General features: G+C 41.4%; 1 protein-coding gene and 1 pseudogene across 10 annotated transcripts in view; one reads left to right on the top strand and one right to left on the bottom strand.

Annotated features, from left to right (window-relative positions):
* PIAS2 (protein inhibitor of activated STAT 2) overlaps window positions 1-21385 on the bottom strand; it is a 170338-nt gene that overhangs the window by 92296 nt on the left and 56657 nt on the right. For all 9 annotated transcript variants that reach the window (XR_004258857.1, XM_032245231.1, XM_032245229.1 and 6 more), the window contains 2 exons: window positions 6432-6482; window positions 6231-6321 (listed from right to left, as the gene is read on the bottom strand). Coding sequence is in view for 8 of the 9 variants with exons in the window: in XM_032245231.1 (XP_032101122.1) it covers window positions 6231-6321; window positions 6432-6482 (142 nt within the window). In the remaining variant the exon portion in view is untranslated. The remainder of the gene's footprint in view (window positions 1-6230; window positions 6322-6431; window positions 6483-21385) is intronic.
* On the top strand, window positions 16820-17576 carry LOC116528114 (annotated as a pseudogene). Its single transcript, XR_004258861.1, has one exon. The product of XR_004258861.1 is annotated as a cytochrome c oxidase assembly factor 3 homolog, mitochondrial pseudogene (transcript).

Raw genomic sequence — 21385 nt, 5'->3', positions numbered from 1 at the left:
TCAGAATCATATTAGTCTTGCTCAGTGTAAAGTGTTTTCAATCTATCCTGTGTTCCACTTGAGTTGTGTGACTTTACTGATAATTATGAATTATCTGTTAACTTGTATTCTATTTCTAACCATCAGTATCACCCCTACCCAACCATCAATTTCCTGGTTATTGAGAATATATTAATAGTTGGAATTTTATAAAACAAATTTTAGCCTTCACACATATTTCTAACAACTTTCCATATTAAAGCAAAAATAAAGTCAAGTTTATGTGACAGGGAACCAGTGGAGCAAATCTACAAGCTTTCTGAGCAAAGGCCGCTGTACAGCACCAGCAGAAGACTTTATGGCGGTCCTATGACACAAATAATTTTTTATATTTCATGCTCTGATGACATCTTACCTTACTTGCAGCTATGACAAAAGTCATCCACAGTTATTGTACTTTAACATTTTCCTCCAAGTTTTCCAATTACCACTACTACCTGAATACTTACAACACAGATTTACTTTTTTACTTTACAGAAATTTTCAAACATACACAAGAAAGGAACAAATAGCAAGAACCCACCAATCAGGTTCAATAATTATCAACAAGCTGCCAATCTTGTTTCAAATGCTTCTGACCCCAAAGTCAATCTGCCCTAAAACACACACATTTCCTTATGCCCTTGAGTATTTAAATTCAAATTCTAGACATGTCATTTAACCCACAGATATTTAACATGCATTTCTAATAAGACATTAAAAAAAAAAAAAAAAAAAAACCACAGTATTACAACCCCACAAAAATAACCACAATTTTTAAAAATCACCTAATACCATGGCCGGGCGTGGTGGCTCACACCTGTAATCCAAGCACTTTGGAGGCCAAGGCGGGCAGATCACCTGTGGTCGGGGGTTCAAGACCAGCCTGACCAACATGGGAAAACCCCGTCTTAAAAAAAAAAAAAAAAATCACTTAATACCTTGTCTTTCAATTCAGATTTCCCAGCTGCCTCAAAATTTCTTTTCATCTTTTTATTACTGCAAATTTTAAACATATACAAAAGTAGAGAAAAAAGTATAATACACATATAGCTCTCAGTTCAGTAATTTACTTACCCATGAACAATCTTTACCTACTCTACCCACTCCTGATTATTTTAAAGCAAATCTCAGATATATTTTCTGTTTTATCCAAATATAGTTTAGTATAGATGTCCTTTTACAGCTTGACTCAGAGTTCAAACTAGAGCCCTACACTGCACTTAATTATGTCTCTGAAGTCTCCTTTATTCTATAAACATAACCCCCACCATCTCCACTCACTCACACTTTTCCCCAATGCTGTTGTTCTATTGGACAAACCAGGACTTTTGACCTAAACAATGACTTCACATTCTAGATTAGGTATACCGCTTCCTCGAAGTATAAGGTTTTGTTGCTCTACTTCCCATATATATTTTTGTATATTTAAAACCAATAGTTAAACAATCTTGATTAAATTGTGGCTCACATTTTTAGACATGAAAACTTCGCAGAAAATGTTGCATACTTCATATGGTACCACATTATAAGGCACAGAAGGTTGTTTGCCCTGTTTTCAGTGATGTCAAGATTGATCAGGAGTTCAGGGGATGTCAGCCTGATCCCACCACTATAAAGTTACCCATCAAGCTTTGGCATCCACTGATGATAGCTACCCTAGACCCATTATAGGATTATGAATTGTGGAATAATGATTTTCTAGTCTATTACCCTTGTGATTATATTAGCCAAAATGTTTCCATAAAGGGCTTGACCACATCAACAGCTGGTCACCTTGAAATGAATGATTCCCTTTCTTCATCAACCTTCAGAGCAGTAAATTAGTGCAACCTCCAGTGGTTTATTTTAGTATAATTATTATAAACACACTTACATATTTGATAGTTTTGAGTCTACTACAGTCATTATTCTTTCCAATGTCAAAATTATCCCTTCTCTGGTAAAGAGGTGCTTCTTCAAACTGGGGTGAGTGTGGACACAAGCATGTGTTTTAAAAGAAGAAATGGTGAGTTTATGTCAGTTGAGATTTACCATGAGGCAGCCATCAGGGTGACTAACACACCGCATCAGGAAACATAAATCCATGAGCTCAGAAACAGAATTTATTAGGAGAAGGGGGCCAGTACTGATAAGCCTTCTGGCTGCACCAAAAGGAACTACTTGGAGATTACTGCCAGCTGAATTACAGCACATATCCTCTCTACTCTTTGGGATCTTTCAAAGAGATATTCTTGTAAACCCTTCTTCCTTCCATCAATCTTAGAGCTACACAGGTTTTACAGACATTTCTCACAAATTGTTCAAAAGAAAAATAATTCAGCTTCTTCAAATAACTCCCTAAGCAAAGAGGGCCTTTTTCTTTCCTGTGCCAATTAAAAACAAAATGTTCTCATCTGGCTGTCAGTCTGTACACTCGCAGCCCTTGGAGTCAAAGATGGGAGATGGTCTCTTCAGCAACTTCTTGTCTGTCCATGCTACATGTCACCATCCCACAAGCCCTGCTATGAGCTGCTGTCTTCCCTCCACCAAGGGAAGCTGGAAAACGAATGCATGAAGGTGTTTTGTAAAACGCATCATCTTGATGTAGGTAAAAAAGCACATATGCTGCTTGCATCACTATTTGATCCTTAACAGTCTAGGGACATGCTACCATTTTCAAAATAATACTATTTCCCATTCCTATGTTTACTCTGTACATGCAGTATAGTGGTCAACTGCCACAGGTCCATAAAGACTGGATATTACAGTAATATCATACACATAAGGACTTCATCCAGGACACGGACAAATGCAACCATATTCAGAGCTTTAATGGACAATTCATAACTGTTTCAAGCTTATCCCTCCAGAATTCATGGTTCAACACACCAGGATCATGGGCAAGGAACACCTATCAAACTTCTTTTGTGGTTTGTTGGTGCTTCTTAAAACTGGAACAAAGTCCCTGAGGCTCTCTATGGTGGCAAGAGTTCAATAAACTCCTATAGGCCCATAGGAGCTTTCTTCTGAGGCCAAGGCATGCTCATGTAATTCTTAAAAACTGTAGAATCTTGTTTAACATTAATAAAGACTCCATATTTCATTATTCCAATCAACAGCAATTGTGGATCAAGAGGTGGTTTAAGATGTCTTCCATCAGAAGCACGTGAATTTCTTTCAGCTGGTCTATAGGACTTGGGCAGGGGTGGGGTGGGGGGGCTGGGCAGCGCTAGGGTAAAAAGGCTATTTGGGAAAGGCAGCCATCTGATTTTCTTTGGGATGGCTCTATCACAGTCAGGCAAGTCCTCCCCACTGCCTTCTGTTTTTGAAGTATGTCTTTGCCTTTCTCTCAGTGCTCCATTTCTTCACCTCCTTCACAACTGCCCATGGAGCAAATGCTACAGGACCCTGGCTCCAGGGATGTCAGACTCATCTGACAAAGGGTGCTTTAGGTGGCAGTCAGCATGTTCACAAATAGCCTAATACAAGTAATCAAGGGTTAGTGGGTGCTTTGGGACAGAAGTCAGCAGTAACTGAGTAACAGTGCTCCAGAGAAAGTGCTCAATTGCCTAATTTTCTCTCCCTCAAAAGAACTGAAAGAGTGACAAACTCTAAGCCATCAGTAGTGGTGCTGTAGACCTCCTACAGGAAGGTATCATCCCAAAATGTGACACTGACTGGTTCATTTGGAAATTCTGTGTAACTTCTATGTTTACACATCTGTAGCCACCATATTTTCCATAGCAATGCCAAAGAGTTTAGGTACAGCCTCACACATTTCAGACGCAGCTCCCATCACTGGCACAGTCACATGATGATACACGATAAGTCTCCGAGGTGAGTCCACAGACACCAAAAAGCTCCCCATAGTCTTATCTTTCATCATAGATAATGGGAGGGGCAAATAGCAATGAGTGTCAAAGGTCAAAGATCTTACCAGCCAGGTGCAGTGGCTCACCCCGGTAATCCCAACACCTTGAGAAACCAAGGTAGGTGGGTCGCTTGAGCCCAGGAATTCAAGACCAGCCTGGGCAACATGGCGAAACCCTGTCTCTACAAAAATAAGCCAGGCACACTGTAGTCCTAGCTACTAAAAAGAGATAGGAAAATCGCTTGAGCCTAGGAGGCTGAGACTGCAGAGTAAGCCGAGATTGCACCACTGCACTGCAGCCTGGGCAACAGACTGAGAGCCTTTTTTTTTTTTTTTTAAAGAAAAAAAAAAAGGAAATCTTAGCACATCCAAGGCAAAGAAAAATTGATATGAAAAGGCCATGAGACAAGTGCGCAGCATTGTGCTGTAATCTCTGATTTTGCTAGGCTTTCTTTCCCACACATGTGCTTACCCACTGGTATCTTTCAGCTCCAAGTAGGGCTGCTTATTCCCTTGGTTCAGATCTTTGTGCCAAGTATCCAAATAAAAGATAGCTGCCAGATGCAGTGGCTCACATCTGTAATCTCAGCACTTTGGGAGGCTGAGGTGGGCGAATCATGAGGTCAGGAGTTTGAGACCAGCCAACCAACATGGTGAAACTCTGTCTTTACTAAAAATATAAAAATTAGCTGTGTTTGGTGGCGGGGCACCTAGAATCCCAGCTACTCAGGAGGCTGAGGCAGGAGAATTGCTTGAACCCAGGAGGTGGAGTTGCAGTGAGCCAAAATTGCACCACTGCCCTCCAACCTGGGTGACAGAGCAAGACTCCATGGGGGGACCAGGGGCGTGCGGGGGGAAAAAGCTCCTGAGAATCTTGTTGCTAGTAGCCAGAAACCTGAGAGACTAAATGTCCCACCTGGGGAAACAGGTGTGGGCCATATAAGCAATCCTCCCTGACCATACCTACTCAGCCTCTGCAATTACCCTTCACTCCCAGACTGTCTCAACGGATTTGTCTCACACGTATCTTTCAAAGAGTCAGTCAGTGATGCAGTGTTGCTCAAGCCCTGTAAAATTCACAAAGCAAGTATTTTCTCAGGTCTCTAGGTCCACAGGTTGTGTATGAGACACCTGACAACCAAGAGAAGTCAGATCCCTCTGTCTACAAGACAAGAGTGCCTGGTTATGGCTTTCTTCACTTTGAGGCAATATTCTGAGCACTTGGCTCTGTAGAGCCTAGAGTCCTAGACCATATATATCGCCTGACTTGCTTAGCTACTCATGAGTATCGCTCATATATTAGTCCAGAGCCCAGTCTTGTGTTCAGCAGGGATATTAAACAAGTTTCCCCATTTTCTCAATAGCTGCAAAGAGTGTCAGCTCTGGTGAAATGACAACTGGGCATAGTGGTGGAGTCACTGCTCTCTTAGAGATTCAGTTACAGTTAAATATACCTCCAACTTTGTAGTGCTTGACAAACGTCATGTACTACTTTTTTGATTATGGCTTTGCTGGCCTTCTATGGAATGGTACCTAACTTAGTAATGTATTCAAGGCCTCAATGGAAACCATTACATAGTCCAGTTCTACATTTATTATTTTATTAAGACTTGACTAACAAGATTTGAAGAGTCAAAAGCCATCTATTAGGACAGAAACAGGCTGTATGCAACCACACTGTATATATCCTAGGTGCTGAAGCCCATATACTGCCTCACTGCTTAAAAGGGTTGTCAACCAACTATCATTGCACCCACCCACCACCACAAGTGAATGCATCATCAAGGCCCAAGCTGGAAATTCTTGATTTCTATAGTCAGCCACTCTCAGCAGCTTCTGCTTTCCCCATGTCATCCACAGGCCAAACCCAGCTAATCCAGATATCCCACACATGCTATCCTGTATGTGAAACTGCCCAAGTCCTCCCCTTCAACTATGCTGTTTGATATGTTCCCAAGAGTGTTTCACAGCATCCTTGATTTGTTAGGCAAGATGCTGCTCCAGGTTCTAGCCAGATACAGTAGTGCACAACTGTTTAGTTCTCACTACTTAGGAGGCTGAGGTAGGAGGATTGTTTGAGCCCAGAGGTTCAAATCAAGCCTGGGGAACACAGCAGGACCCTGTCTCTTTAATTTAAAAAAAAAAAAAAAGATATTCCAGGCTCATCTTTTCCGTCTCCTTCAGACCTGAAATAAGCCATTTATTATTTATCCAAGAAACCATGGATCACTCTAGTGGAAAACAGTATTTAATCTGGAGGCTAAAACTGTTCATTAGTATTTAGTTGTCACTGTTTCTAGGCCTTGTCAGTGTTTGTATTAAACTTATATGCAAATCTGGTGAATAAAAGGCAACTTACAGGCAAAGGAAATAGCTTCCCATTTACTTTTATACACAGACTATTTGGATAGTTATCTTCTTGAGGACAACTTGTTTCTGCCAGGCAAAGTCTGTATTAATAAAAGAAAAAAAGTATTCTTAAATAGTGTGCTCAAACATTCTTATATGTTTTAAAATTCACCAAGCACAAAATTAAGTTAAGAGAAAATTTCAAACTCACCTCAACTGAACTTGGACTGTATAATCTCTCCTACCACCTGGCAAAAAATCCCTGTTGGAAAGAGAAAAATAATGGGTTACGAAAGTACAATGAGAATTCTCAGAACAGTCTCACCAGGAAGAAAAAAAGGAAAAGCATTATTTTTATTTTTCTTATTCCCTAAAAGATGAACAATAGACTGCCAATAATATAAGCCTTAATCAAAACACTGTAATGATGACAAACCTGATTTGCTTAACTTCTAGCCATATCTTTATGGCAATTTTAAGGTATTTTCAATGCATAGAAACTTTGAAGATGCAAAATGTATTTCACAGACATCAAACTTGACTAACATGCAAGGAAGCAGGCTAGGTTCTAAAAGAGTTTTAATAAATCTATTTGCTTAGCGCATGCTAATCACTTGAAGACTTTTTTTAAAATATAAAGACCTATTCACTAGATATTCTTATTGATCTCAAGTACAGCCTAAGCATTAGTAGTTTTTATAGCTACTACGGGGATTCTAATATAGATCCAGGATAAAGAATTAGTGCCTAGAGTCTCAGCATCTCCATACCATCCAACTTCACAATTATGTATCCAATTAAAAGTACAGAACCTCTTACAATTTCTAGATGATAATCTAATGGTGCCATATAAAATATATTTCAGACTGAACCTTCCAAACTCTTGCCATGCAACATGGAGTCCATGGGGAAGCAGCATGGTTTTTCCCTAGGAGCTTGTTAGAAATGCAGACTCTCAGGCCCCATCTTAGACTATAGTATTAGAATCTGCATGTCGGACCGGATGTGGTGGCTCACAACTATAATCCCGGCCCTTTGGGAGGCCGAGGCAGGCAGATGACCTGAGGCCGGGAGTTCGAGGCCAGCCTAACCAACATGGAGAAACCCCATCTCTACTAAAAATACAAAATTAGCCAGGCGTGGTGGCAGATGCTTATAATCCCAGGTACTTGGGAGGCTGAGGCAGGAGAATTGCTTGAACCCAGAAGGCGGAGGTTGCAGTGAGCCAAGATCGCACCACTACACTCCAGCCTGGGCAACAAGAGTGAAACTCTGTCTCAAAAAAAAAAAAAAAAAAAAGAATAGAATTAGAATCTGCATGTTAACAAGATCCTCAGGTAACATGTATACACATTACAGTTTTAAGAAGTATTATCCTTAGCCATTGTCATAAATCTTGTCAGGAAGAAGATCATTAGCCTGTAGTCCTTTCTTGAGAAGCCTGGAGTACACTGAACCCTCATGGTGCTCTAACTGGGCCAGTATTCTCACTGTTCCCAATCTTCTAGCTCCACTAGAAGGCAGTACAGCACAGCGGTGATAACCGCCTTAAGTTCTACAGTCCCAAACCACACAACATCACACAAATCACGTAACCATTCTGTGCCTCCGTTTCTACATCTGTTAAAGATGGAAAATTACTGCACCAACATCATCAAGTTGCTGTGATAATTAAACATGTTAACAGTACATGTAAAGTGCCTAAATATAAGATGTGCTCACCAAACGGGAACAGCTGGCTGCTGTGACTGTTTCCACTCCTCCCACTATTCTCCTTACCAAGAGCAGCCTTCTCAAATGGCTATTCAAAACATCCCAATATCCTAGAAAATACTGACCTCTTCTGAGCAACCCATTATCACTCCACTCATTCAAATCAAGAAACATTTCATATTCTGGGTGCTGGAACTTCAAAGACAAATAAAACATAGTATTTGCTTCAAATGATTTATATGCTAAGTAGGTAACAGACATATAACACCTAAAATAAAATATGGTAAGTGGTACAGTACATTATGAAAAGTAAGTGCTACAGAGAAAGGGAAAATTTTTGTATTGAAAGTTCAAGGTTAGTATCACAATTAGTCCAATCAAACTAGAAAACAGGGTTTTCACAGCAGCGGTTCTGCCTACTTCTGCTTAGTGGCTCCACTAAGAACATGAGTAACTGTGGGTATCTAGCGCAGTGATTCCCAACAAAAAGGAAAGGCTGAGGATCAACCAGAGATAGAGATCAGAAACTTGTTAGATGGGAAACATGATTTGAAGAAGGAGAAATGACAAGAGCCTAGAAAGATGGACAGGAGCATAAAGGGTTTTGAACAGCTCACTAAAGATTTATACTTTATTCTGGCAAGGGAAATTAACATGAACTGGGAAAAACAATGTGCTAAATATCTTCACAAACATTATGAGTCATGACCAAGGCATCTTCTGACATTCATTTTCTGCCAATCACTGTTCTAGAACTTTTACATATTGGTCCATCAGATATCAAAGAAGTATTTATTATATGCTAGGTACTATAATGGGTTTTAAGATGATAAAAAATGAGTAACAGATGCTGCTTTCATCAAGATGGTTGCAAATGCAAGCAGTGAAATAAATGCAATGATGCCATAATAGAACATGAGTACATGGCACAGTGAAAGACAAAGGACATATTGAGGGAAATATGGAAATGCACCACAGGGTAGGTATGACTTGAAGTGGCCCTTGAAACATGGCTCAAGAGACCTGCCAGGCAGAGTGTGGAGAAAGAAGACAGGCAAAGGTGCAGAGATGTGAAGCAGCATAGTTAACCTAGGAAACACAAATGGGAAAGCCTAGTCAGAATACAAGTTGTTAGAGAAGAGTAACAAGAGATAAGACGATTTGAAAAAAAGAGCAGAGCAAGATGTTGAAAAGAACTGCCAGGCAATGGATTGTGGACTTCATGAGGTACCATTAGAGTGTGTTTAAAGCATCAAAGAGAAAAAACTAAATGGCCTTTAGAAAGATCATATGGTCAGGTGGGAGATGAAAAATTAGGAGACCATTACAATTGAATAGGCAAAACCATACAATTGAATAGGCAAAAACGAAGGCTTGAAGCTGGGTGCACTGGCTCATTCCTGTAATCCCAACACTTAGGAAGGCTCAGGTAGATGGAGTTCAGGACCAGCCTGGGCAACACAGCGAGACCCTGTCTATATAAAAAAATAGAAAAATTAGCCAGGTGTTGTGACACGTGCCTACAGTCCCAGCTAGTCGAGAGGCTAAGGTGAGAGGATCAACTGAACCTGGACATTAAAGGCTGTAGTGAGCCTTGATTGTGGCACTGCACTTCAGCCTGAGTGACAGAGCAAGACCCTGGCTCAAAAAATAATAATAGTAATTTAAAATGAGGTCTTGAAAACTATTAAACATAAATATAACTGAGTAATATTTACACATAAAAAATAGTAGGACTCAATGAATAACTAGATATGAGAAGGCAGGATAACGAAAGGGGAGTTTCTACGATGGTGTCCAGGTTTTGGAATGCTGCAACTGAAGAGATGGTCGTGCTACTCACCAGGACAAGAAGAGGCAGAGCAAGTTACAGCATCAGTCTCCCAAACCACCCGCTGAGGTGGTGATCATGATTCCAATTTTACACGCTGAGTAAGCAAGGTTTAGTCACCTGTCTAGGGGCATATGGACCTAAGTGGTTGGTTCAGAATTCACCTTCTACTTAGTATTACTCTAAGGACCATACCAGCTCTCTCAAAGGTAGAGTTGTATTGCTGAGTTTTCAATATTCAGAATGACACAGAACAATCAGTGAAGCACAGCAAACTGACAGGAGATGGTAAATGAAGAGTGGGCTATCAAAGAGGCCTCTGTCCAGGCAGATTCCAACGCCATCAGTGAAATGGGGAATACAGAAGGAAATACATTAAGCAAAAATCTCCTTGAGGCCAGTTTATTCTTCAATTTTGCATCTTTGGTTCCTGGAATATGGTCTGGTCCACAGCAGACAGTCAATAAATATGTGCTGAATGAATGAATAAATAAATAAGAACAAAAGACAAGCAGGTTTGAAGGAAGGCAAGTTCAATTTTAGATGTGTTGTGCTTGTTGTCCTTGTAGGTCAAAGGAGAGACACTGAAAAAGGTGTCTGGAGGGAGGTGTTGGTAATTTTGCAGCCACCATTAAAAAAAAAAAAAAAAAGCACATTCATGAATATAATTAGAGAATAGCAAGAAGAGAATCTCAGACTGATTCCTGAAAATGGGTACAAGAAGCAAATGTGAGGAACTGAGAGAGCATGGTTAAAAATATACTAGTACAAAATGGAAGGAGCAGCACTGAAGCCAAGAAGAGAACTGAATCCAATGTTCGATCTTTGCAAGATATAACAGAAAGAACAAAAAAACCTGGACAAGAATGTCAAGAATGTATTCAAGCCTCTAGTCTAGATCTTACTACCAACACAGGCAAAGGGGAGGAGCTAGAAACACAGCAGTGGTTCTCAAGTTGGCTGCATAATGGAAACCTGGGAAACTTTAAAAACCACTCATGTTTGGGTTCAGTCCTGAGATTCTAATTTAACTGATGTGGGATAAAACCTGAGTATGTGAAGTTCCTAAAGCTCCCTAGCTAATGCTAATATGCAGCAAAGTTTGAGAACCATAGGGACAGAAGTAGTTAAATGACACAAGAAGCAATCATCTGAATCCAGAATGTACAATATGCTAAAGGCAAATCACTTTTTTTGGAAAGTAAACAGTGTTATAAAATAAAGTCTAATGAGAGAAACCAGGGATCCTTAGAGAACTGATCAATTCCACAGTGTGGCAGACATAACACAAGATAAGCCTGGAGCATCTTTCAGTGCAAAAAATTAAAGAGTGCTCAAAGTGGGCTTCAGGGAGAGAGGTGTATCAAAAAAGCATATGAGCCCACCTGAAAGAACTTCTAATAGCCAAAGATGGAACAATTTGAGCAATAAAATTACTATAACATTGGAATATAACCCATAGAACACCTATGAGTCCATGCTGTTATAAATGAATAAAAAGGTTGGGCATGGTGGCTCATATCTATAAAACCACACCTGTAAACCCAATACACTGGGAGATAGAGGTGGGAAGATCACTTGAGCGCAGGCGTCTGAGTTTACGCTGGACAATACAGTGAGACCTCATCTCTACAAAAAATGTAAAATTTAGCCAGGTGTGGTGTTGCACATCTATAGTCCCAGCTTCCTGGAGGGTTAAAATGGGAGGATCGCTTGACCATAGGAGGTCAAGGCTGCAACAAGCCATGATCACCACCACTGCATTCCAGCCTGGGCAACAGAGCAAGATCTTGTCTCAAAAGAAAAAAAAAATAGGTCAGGCACGGTGTGTCACACCTGTAATCCCAACACTGTGGGAGGCTAAAGAAGGCAGATCACCTGAGGTCAGGAGTTCAAGACCAGCCTGGCCAACATGGTAAAACCCAGTCTCTACTAAAAATACAAAAATCAGCCCAAGCGTGGTAGAGAATCACTTGAACCTGGGAGGCAGAGGTTATAGTGAGCCAAGATCATGCCACTGTACTCCAGCCTGGGTGACAGAACGAGACTTTGTCTCTAAATAAATAAATAAATAAATAAATCCATGAATGAATGAAAAGGAGACAGCTCCTCCTTGTAAAAATAAAATAACCCTAATGTAAAAAAGATTAAGGACAACAGAAAATCACTGGGGCACAAGAATGTTTTTTGTCAAAGTAATTGCTAAAGGAAAGATTCACGACTGAACACGAAATTAATCCACAAAAGTCTGAAGAAAGACAGAATACTAGGTGCCTCATTTCAAAGTATTTCCACAAAATATTTATCATCAACAAAGGAAAAAACAGTAACTTTACAGTGCAGATACCTGGCAGCTAGTATCAGCCAAGTGATCAAGGTTAACATCACCAAAAATAAGATATCAATATTATATTGCCTGATATGGTATCCCGAGAAGGGCACATAACTTGAGGTATTCTTGCCAAAAATGCACAATCCCCTTCTAATCATGATAAAACATCAGCCATACCCCAACTGAGAAAGAGTCTACAGAACACCTGACCAGTACTCTTCAAAACTGTCACGTCGTGAAAGACAATGAAAAACTAAGAAACTATAACAGAGTAGAATGACATAACAATTAAATGTGATTTGGGATTGTATCTAGGAACAGAAGATGTTGATTAGGTGAAAGACTGGTGAAAATGAATACAGTCTGTAGTTACTACTACTGTACCAATGTTGATTTCATGGTTTTGATCATTGTATCAGGGTGATGTAAGATTTAATATTAGTATAAACTAAGATGAAGACTATATGTACTATTTTCATAATTTTTATCTAAATAAACATTACTATAAAATATAAAGTTTTTAGGCCAGGCACAGTGGCTCACACCTAGAATCCCAACACTTTGGGAGGCCAAGGCGGGAGAATCACAAGGTCAGGAGTTCAAGACCAGAGTGGAGAACGTGGTGAAATCCCGTCTCTACTAAAAATACAAAAACTAGCCAGGCATGATGGTATATGCCTGTAATCCCAGCTACTCAGGAGGCTGAAGTAGGAGAATTGCTTGAACCCAGAAGGCGGAGGTTGCAGTGAGCCAAGATTGCACCACTGCACTCCAGCCTGGGTGACAGAGCAAGAATCTGTCTCAAAAAAAAAAAAGAAGTTTTAAAAATCTTAGGAGACATAAAAGTCAAAAGCAATACATGGGCCTTGTCTGAATATTAATAATTTGAATATGGGCTGGATATTATTTTATATTAAAGAATTATCAATTTTTTAGAGTTATTATGTTAAACATTCATCAGAGATGCATCTTAAAGTATTTCTAGGTGATATTATACATCTGCGATTTGCTTTAAAATACTTCAGAAAAAAGCAGAAAGAGAAAGTCAGATATAGACTGACAAAATGTTGATAATTACTGAAGCTAGGTAGTGGGTGCCAAATGTTTACCTCCATTTATTGAGAGGGAGAATTTTACTGTTTGATTATACAACTCTGAAAAGGTTGGGGTTTACATATACACATGTATGTGTGTGATCTTTTTATGGGTTTTCCCCCCTTATGGAGGGAGGACTGCAAACAACATTACTTTCTTAAGACTTAAAAACAATGTTTTTTAAGCTGGACACAACAGCTCACACCTGTCAATCCCAACGCTTGGGGAAGCTGATACAGGAATCGATACAATGACGGTTGAACAACAGTGTGAATATGCCAGTATTCATAAGGCCCTCTCTCAAAATAAGAGAATATGACTTTTATGTCTCCTAAGATTTTTTTTAAACTTTTTTTTTTGAGACAGATTCTTGCTCTATCACCCAGGCTAGAGCGCAGTGGCGCAATCTCAGCTCACTGCAACCTGGGCTTGAGCCCATGAGTTTGTTTGCGACCAGCCCAGGGAACACGGCAAGGCCTGGTCTCTACAAAAATAGAAACAAAAAATTAGCCAGGTATTGTGGCGTACACCTGTAGTACCAGCTACTCAAGACCCTCTCACAAAATAAAAAATTAAAAAATTATATTAAGGCTAAATACACATAAGATGAAAGTTACCATAACCATTTGTGAGTTTACATATTTGTGGCACTAGGCATATTCACACTGTTGTTCAACCATCACTAACATCCATCTCCAGAACATGATAAAATTTTTTTTAATTTATTTATTTTGGAAAGGAGTCTTGCTCTGTCACCCAGGTTGGAGTACAGTGGTGTGATCTTGACTCACTGCAACCTCATCTCCCAGGTTCAAGCGATTCTTCTGCTTCAGCCTCCCAAGTAGCTGGGGCTACAGACTTGCGCCACATGTCCAGCTAATTTTTGTAATTTTAGTAGAGAAAGGGTTTCACCATATTGGCCAGGCTGGTCTCCCAAAGTGGTGGCATTACAGGCATGAGCCACCGTGCCCAGCCAATAAAATTTTTTTTAATTCAAAATAATACCCAGGTGTGATGGCTCATGCCCGTAATCCTAGCACTTTGGGAGGCCAAGACGGGCAGATCACTTGAGGTCAGGAGTCGGAGACCAGCCTGGTCAATATAGTGAAACCCTGTCTCTACCAAAAATATAAAAAATGAGCCAGGTGTGGTGGTGTGTACATGTAAACTCGGCTATTCGGGAGGCTAAGGCAGGAGAATCACTTGAAAACAGGAGGTGGAAGTTGCAGTGAGACGAGATCGTACCACTGCACTCCCGTCTGGGTGACAGCAAGACTCTGTCTCAAAAATAATAATAATTATTATTACTATTATTTAAATTCTAGTCATTTCTTTATTGACTAGTTAATACATTCACATAATTAGAACTTTAAATAAAGATACATAAAAGGACAGAAAGAGAAAAGACTCCTCCTAACTCTGTCTCCAGCCTCCCAGCTCCTTTCAAGAAGCAGCTAATCTAGGCCAGGTGTAGTGGCTCATGCCTGTAATCCCAGCACTTTGGGAGGCTAAAGCAGGCAGATCACCTGAGGGAAGGAATTCGAAATCAGCCTAGCCAACATGGCAAAACCCCATCCCTACTAAAAATACAAAAATTAGCTGGGCATGGTGGCATGCATCTACAGTCCCAGCTACTACGGAGGCTGAGGCAGGACAGTCACTTGAACTTTGGAGGCAGAGGTTGCCATAAGCTGACATCATGCCACAGCACTCCAGCCTGAGCAACAGAGTTAGACCCCACCTCAAACACAGAAACCAAACCAAACTAAAACAAAACAAAACAAAACAAAAAAAGCAAGACAAATGCAGCTAATCTTAATTTGTCCAGGATTTTGATACACTTACCCAAATTCTGCATACACACACACATATAAACAAACATACACCTTTTTAAGGCAACTGAGAGCCTTAAAAATGTTTACTTAAAAATATGTATCTCTAAATATCTACTTACTCTAACCCTCTTCCTTCAAAAGCCCACATAACACTCCAGTGAAGCTTTCCCAGACCACCAAGGTTAACAGTGGCCTTCTCCTCCTCTTATAAATCAGCTCTGATTTGTCATTACAGAATTGGCTCTTTTCATATGACACCAAGACTTCAGGCAACTTGTAAAAGGGGATCATGCCATATGACACAGTACCTTGTGCCTAATAAACACTTGCTAAACGTTGATCTAAAGAAAGGGAACACTGGAAAACAAAACTAAAGACCAATGACATAGTTTTTGGACATAAAACACATTGGGAACAAACAGTGTCTCTTCAAAGGGGTTCACCCCCTTGTCCTTTATTTTATTTTACAAGTAATCTTTCCCACCTTTAACATGCCCAGGCATGCCTCCATTCACCAAGCTTGTAGCCAACTCACACCCCCTTACTTTAAGTTGGTAGGTACAAGCAATAAACTTCCTGGTTCTTTGTCCTATTCTAAATGCTAAATGTAACCAATAGAGATCAGTTTAGATTGTACTACAACCCCAATTAACGGGGAGAGCACACAGAAACAGGGATAGTTTTTAGGAATAAAATCCCTGCTTTCCTTTGTTGGGTGTGCTCTTGCCACTACTCTGTATGCTAGAAGCACCGCTCTGCAGAGGTAAATTGTCTTGCTCAGAAAACTTTTTGCCTGGGTGCTCATTTCCTTTGCAACTCAAAGCTCTTATTTCCAACAATTTGAGGGTTCGTCCAGTATCCCATTCTCCTCCAGGGAGGGGTCTCCAATCATCTCTCATAGACAATCAAGAAGAATAGCAAAGTCAAGCCATGTTAGGTAAGTCTGAAGCAGAAAGTATATAAATTCAAGAGGGGGAAAATTGTTGGGAACAGTTTCTCTTTAAAGGTTTTCACTCCCTTGTCCTTTGTTCTATTTTGTAAGTAATCTTTCCTGACTTTAACATGCCCAGGCATGCCTCCAACCACCGAGTTTGTAGCCAACCCATACCACCTAACTTTAAGTTGGTAGGTACAAACAATAAACTTCCTGGTTTTTTGTCCTATTCTAAATGCTAAAGCTAGCCTATTGGAATCAGTTAGATTATACAATCTGACCTCAATTAATGGTCCAACCCCAATTAACAGGGGGAGGATACAGAAACAGGGACAGCATTAGGAATAAAAACCCCTGCTTTCCTTTGTTGGGTGTGCTCTTGCCACTGCTCTGTATGCAAGAAGCACCCTTCTCCGGAAGTAAATTGCCTTGATAAGAAAACTTTTCGTCTGAGTGCTTGTTTCCTTTGCGAATCCAAGCTCTTATTTCCAAAAAATATGATTTCTCATTTGTTCTATTTTATTTGTGTATTTATTTGGTAGTTGGTTTATTACTATCCCAAAGATTGCTGTAAGCCAGTCTATCTATCTATGTACTATGCTTTGGGACTTTACAAAGTCAGATTATAAAATCATTGAGATTTTTGTTGAGATATGTAATTTTAATAAAAGTGATGTGATTAGGCAAAGAATCTAAAGCTGGGTCCCAGAGTCTTCCACATAACAGTGCATCTTCAAGAAAGTAGGTGTTCAAAGCAGCTGCATGATCCATAAATCTGGATCTGCCATCTTGGGAGGCTGACAATTCACATGATCATCTATTAACAATTCTGAGGCACTGTGAAAGGAGGAGCAGCAACATGGCAGCTTAGGGAGCTGGTGACCCTCTGGACGCTAAGTGTGTAGAGGACCTGTTCGTTCACTGTTATCAACCCAACTCAGGAGAAGCTGACACCTGTGCAAGTGCAATTCATGCAGCAGGTGCAGCTTGCCCAGTGGCAGAAGGCCCTACCACAGAAGTGGACCTGGAACATCATGACCAGCCTAGGCATCGGGGCCCTGGTATTAGCTATTTATGGATACACCTTCTACCTGATTTCCCAGGAGCGTTTCCTAGGTGAGCTAGAAGACAATGCCAAAGCTGCCTGAGCCCAAGCTCTGTAGAGGGCATCAGGATCCTAATCTGGATGAGCACAGGACATCTCCAACCTGCTGGTGCCCCTTCATGTGGTGAATGATGCCCCATGATCCTGTAGAAATTGAATCCTGCTCACAACATTGTTGGCCTTCCTATTAACCTTAGACCATGACTGAGCCCAAGAAACTAGAGACTTATCCATTTGGCCACTGTCAAAAGAACAGAAGTTTGCCCATCTCACACTTGCTGTGTACAGTGACTGAGCCCTCATAGTTTGTTTCCTTGTTTGAGAGGTGTGCATGTGACCTTGGGTTTTCCCAAAGTTTCTGACTTTGTGTTTTAGCCCCTTCACCTTTCCAGGGATGCAACTGTTATGGGATTAAGCGTGGTAGCTCTGTGCAGTGTTAGAGCCTAAAGTAGAATAGAGTCAAGTTGAAAATAATAAACTGAATCATCTCTCCTGGAAAAAAAAAAAAAAAGATTGTAAAAGGTCAAGCTGTAAAGAACTTAGGTAATTATGGGCAGGCACAGTGGCTCATGCCTATAAATCTAGCACTCTGGGAGGCCGAGGGAGGCAGATCACTTGAGGCCAGGAATTCAAGACCAGCCTGGCTAACATGGCGAAACCACATCTCTACTAAAAAGACAAAAATTAGCCAAGTGTGGTAGCTCGTGCCTGTAGTCCCAGCTACTCAAGAGGCTGAGGCAGGAGAATCCCTTGAACCCAGGAGGTAGACGATGCAGTGAGCCAAAATCACACCACTGCACTCACTCCAGCCTAGACTACAGAGCAAGGCTCTGTCTCGGGGAAGAAAAAAAAAAAAAAAAAAAAGAATTTATGTAATTAAGTACAGAATTTTCCAAACTTACTTAACTGCAACAATCTTATTTTTAAAAAGTTCTTAACATTTCAAAGAGTGTTCTAATGAATAGTTGAAAAGGAAGTAAAGGTCTCTAATGTACTCAATTCCTCACCATGCCTGGCTAATTGTTTTATACTTTTAGTAGAGATGGGGTTTCACCACATTGACCAGGTTGGTCTGGAACTCCTGAACTCCGGTGATCCACCCACCTCAAGCCTCCCAAAGTGCTGAGATTACAGGTATGAGCCACCACAACCGGACTTCTTTTTAAATATTTTTAATTGGAAAGTTGTATGCTACAGGTTTCCTTTCTTCTTACATCTCTTAGTTCAACTACTCTTTACAAATGGTCTACCAATACTTTTCATAATTGTTTTCAAATTTCTACTAATTTTTTGGTCAGGATGACTATACAGCTCTCTTTCCCCAAAACTGCCTCAGTTTATGTTCATATCCCAGAATAATTATTAGTAATGTTTACTTTCTCTCTCAAAAATGCCCCAGTTTGGCATGCTAATGGACACCCTATCTTTGGGCTGTTATTATAAATTCTTTTTATATTGCTTTACCTGGAACAACTTTTTTTTTTTTTGAGACAGGGTCTCACTCTGTCGCCCAGTCTGCAGTGCTGCAATACGATCACAGCTCACTGCAGCCTCGGCCTCCCAGGCTCAAGTGATTCTCCCACCTCAGCTTCCTGAGTAGGTAAGACTCATTTTTTATTTCTTGTAGAGACAGGGTTTTGCCACGTTGCCCAGGCTGGTGTAAACTCCTGGGTTCAAGTGATCCTGTCACCTCCCAAAGTGCTAGGATTACAGGCATGAGCCACCATGGCCAGCCCTGGAATAAGTTTTTCCTTTAAAAAAAATTATCTTTCAGGCCAACTGACCGCACCATGGACAGCATGGTAACCTCCGTTTATTATTTTTTTCTTCTTCACTGTCCCAGTTGGAGGTAACCTCTGTAACCTGCACGTACACTCCAGATGAGTTCCTGGAACTAGAAAGTCTGAAGTAACTGGAAAACCACAAAAGGAGAAGAAATGATCAACCCCCCCAGTGCCTAATTAACTTTGAGACATTCTTCTATTGTTCCTTAATTCCACCTCAACTGATTAAGGCAACTGGACTTTGTAACCAACCTTGGTCAACCTCGTGACTCCATACCCTACGACTCGCTCCCAGCTTGCAAAAACTGCCTGAACTGTAACTTTCCACTGCCTACCCCAAACCTATAAAACCAACTCCTACCCTACCGCCCTGCACTGACTCTTTGTCAGACTCAGCCCACCCACACCCAGAGCACGAGTTTAACATTTGGTGCCAAAATCTGGGATGGGAACTCCTTTGGGAGACCAAACCCCCTGTCCCTGTTCTCCTTGTGCTCTCTCCATGAAGAGACCTACCTATGACCTAGGCTCATCAGGCAGCCCACAGACCCACTCACCATCTTCACATCAGGTAAGCAGTTTGCATTAACTCTTCCTTAGCCCTTCTCGCTACCTGTCATCTTCTCGCTACCTTCATCTCCTTTCAGTTTCATTTTCCTCTCCCTTTCAGCAGAGATAAGAAAGACAGGACTTTCTGTGAGGTTCATGACTGGAAAAAATCCTACATAGGTCATGGAACCAGGAAGACAGTCTTCCCTCAGTGACTGATCACTGTGGAGACATCTGCTCTGGTCATTCATTCACACTCGAGGGTGACGGATCAACGAGGGGGACACCCCCTTTGACTGATTCACCCCAGGTACAGACCAAGGTTTAGTCTGGGACACCTGCTAAGCTTCTTGGTCGCACACTTTTCCTGCCTCCACCACTCTTCTTAAACTATGGGCAACCTCCCGCCTGCCATTCTCCCTCCTCTCCCTTAGCCTGCATTCTAAAAAACCTCAAACCTCTCTGGCTATCGCCTGACATAAAACCGAAGAGTCTTATTTTCTTCTGCAATACTGGTTAGCCACAATATAAACTGGACAATAGTTCTAAATGGCCCGAGAATGATACCTTCGATTTTTCTATCCTGCAGGATCTAGATGACTTCTGTCATAAAATGAGAAAATGGTCTGAAATTCCCTACATCCAGGCATTTTTTTACACTTCAAACCCTCCCTACTCTCTGCTCTCAATGCAACCTGTCCCAAATTTTCCTTCTCTCCCTTCTGTCCGCCCCTCCTGCCTCTGCCAGTTAACTCAGAATCCTTCTTGTCCCTCAACTCATCTGACCTTTCTCCTCCCCGCCTGTCTAATCCAGACCTTAATCCAGGCCCTAATCTCTCCCCAGAGCTTCCTTCCTCTTCCTCTTCCTTGGCCCAAAACCCACTTCCTTATGCTCCTGCTGTCACTTCCCCACCTCATACTCCATCTTGCTTGCAGTTTAGTTCTGCAGCTAATTCCTCCACTCCGCCCATCAATTCTCACTTCAATGAGTCTCATCGTACTCAGGAAGCTAAGGTGGCTGAATCCAAAGGCATAGTAAGTGTGCACATTCCTTTCTCTTTATCCAACCTTTCCCAAATCAGCCAATGGTTAGGCTCCTTTTCATCAGGTTGTCCAAATACTTAACCCAGTCCTATAATCTCACCTGAAGTGACCTAAATGTCATCCTTACTTCTCTACTCTCCCCCCTGAAGAATGTTTAACATGCATTTTATCATCCAATCAGCCCCTGACATTAAATAAGCTACAGAAATTAAAATACGACCCTCAAACCCCACAACAGGAAGTAATCAATCTCGCCTTCATGGTTCTCAATAAGGAATAAGTTGACCGGTGGCAGCATATCTCAGAACTACAGATGCTTGCCTCTGCCTTAAGACAAACCTCAGCCTTACCACTGCCTCACAAAGACTTCAAAGCGACCAGACTGCAGTGTCCAGCCACCCCTCCCGGACCTTGCTTCAAGTGTCAGAAACCTGGCCACTGGGCCAAGGAATGCCCGCAGCCTGGGATTCCTCCTAAGCCTTGCCCCATCTGTGCAGGCCCCCCACTGGAAGTTGGACTGTCCAACTCACGTTGCTGCTCCCACAGCTCCTGGAACTCCAATGCAAAGCTCCTGGACTGAATCTTTCCCAGATCTCCTCGGCTTGGCAGCTGAAGACTAACACTGCCTGAACATCTCGGAGGCCCCCTGGACCATCATGGATGCTGAGCTTAGGTTAACTCTTATGGTAGAGGGTAAGTCCGGCCGTCCTCTTCTTAATCAATGTGGGAGCCACCTGCTCCACGCTGTCTTCTTTTCAAGGACATGTCTCCTTGGCCTACTTAACTATTGTGGGAATTGACAGCAAGGTTTCCAGGCCTCTCAAAACTCCTCAAGTCTGGTGTCAATTAGGCCAGTAGTCCTTTCCACATGCTTTCCGAATCGTCCCCACTTGTCCAGTTCCCCCGTTAGGCCAAAATATCCTAGCAAAATTGTCTGCCTCCT

Source organism: Sapajus apella, unplaced genomic scaffold (genome assembly GCF_009761245.1).
Source record: "Sapajus apella isolate SASKATOON/1434 unplaced genomic scaffold, GSC_monkey_1.0 scaffold57, whole genome shotgun sequence".
In the NCBI taxonomy this organism is placed as follows: domain Eukaryota; kingdom Metazoa; phylum Chordata; class Mammalia; order Primates; family Cebidae; genus Sapajus; species Sapajus apella.
The sequence above is the reverse complement of the archived record's forward strand: the minus strand, read 5'-3'. Positions and strand labels throughout refer to the sequence as shown.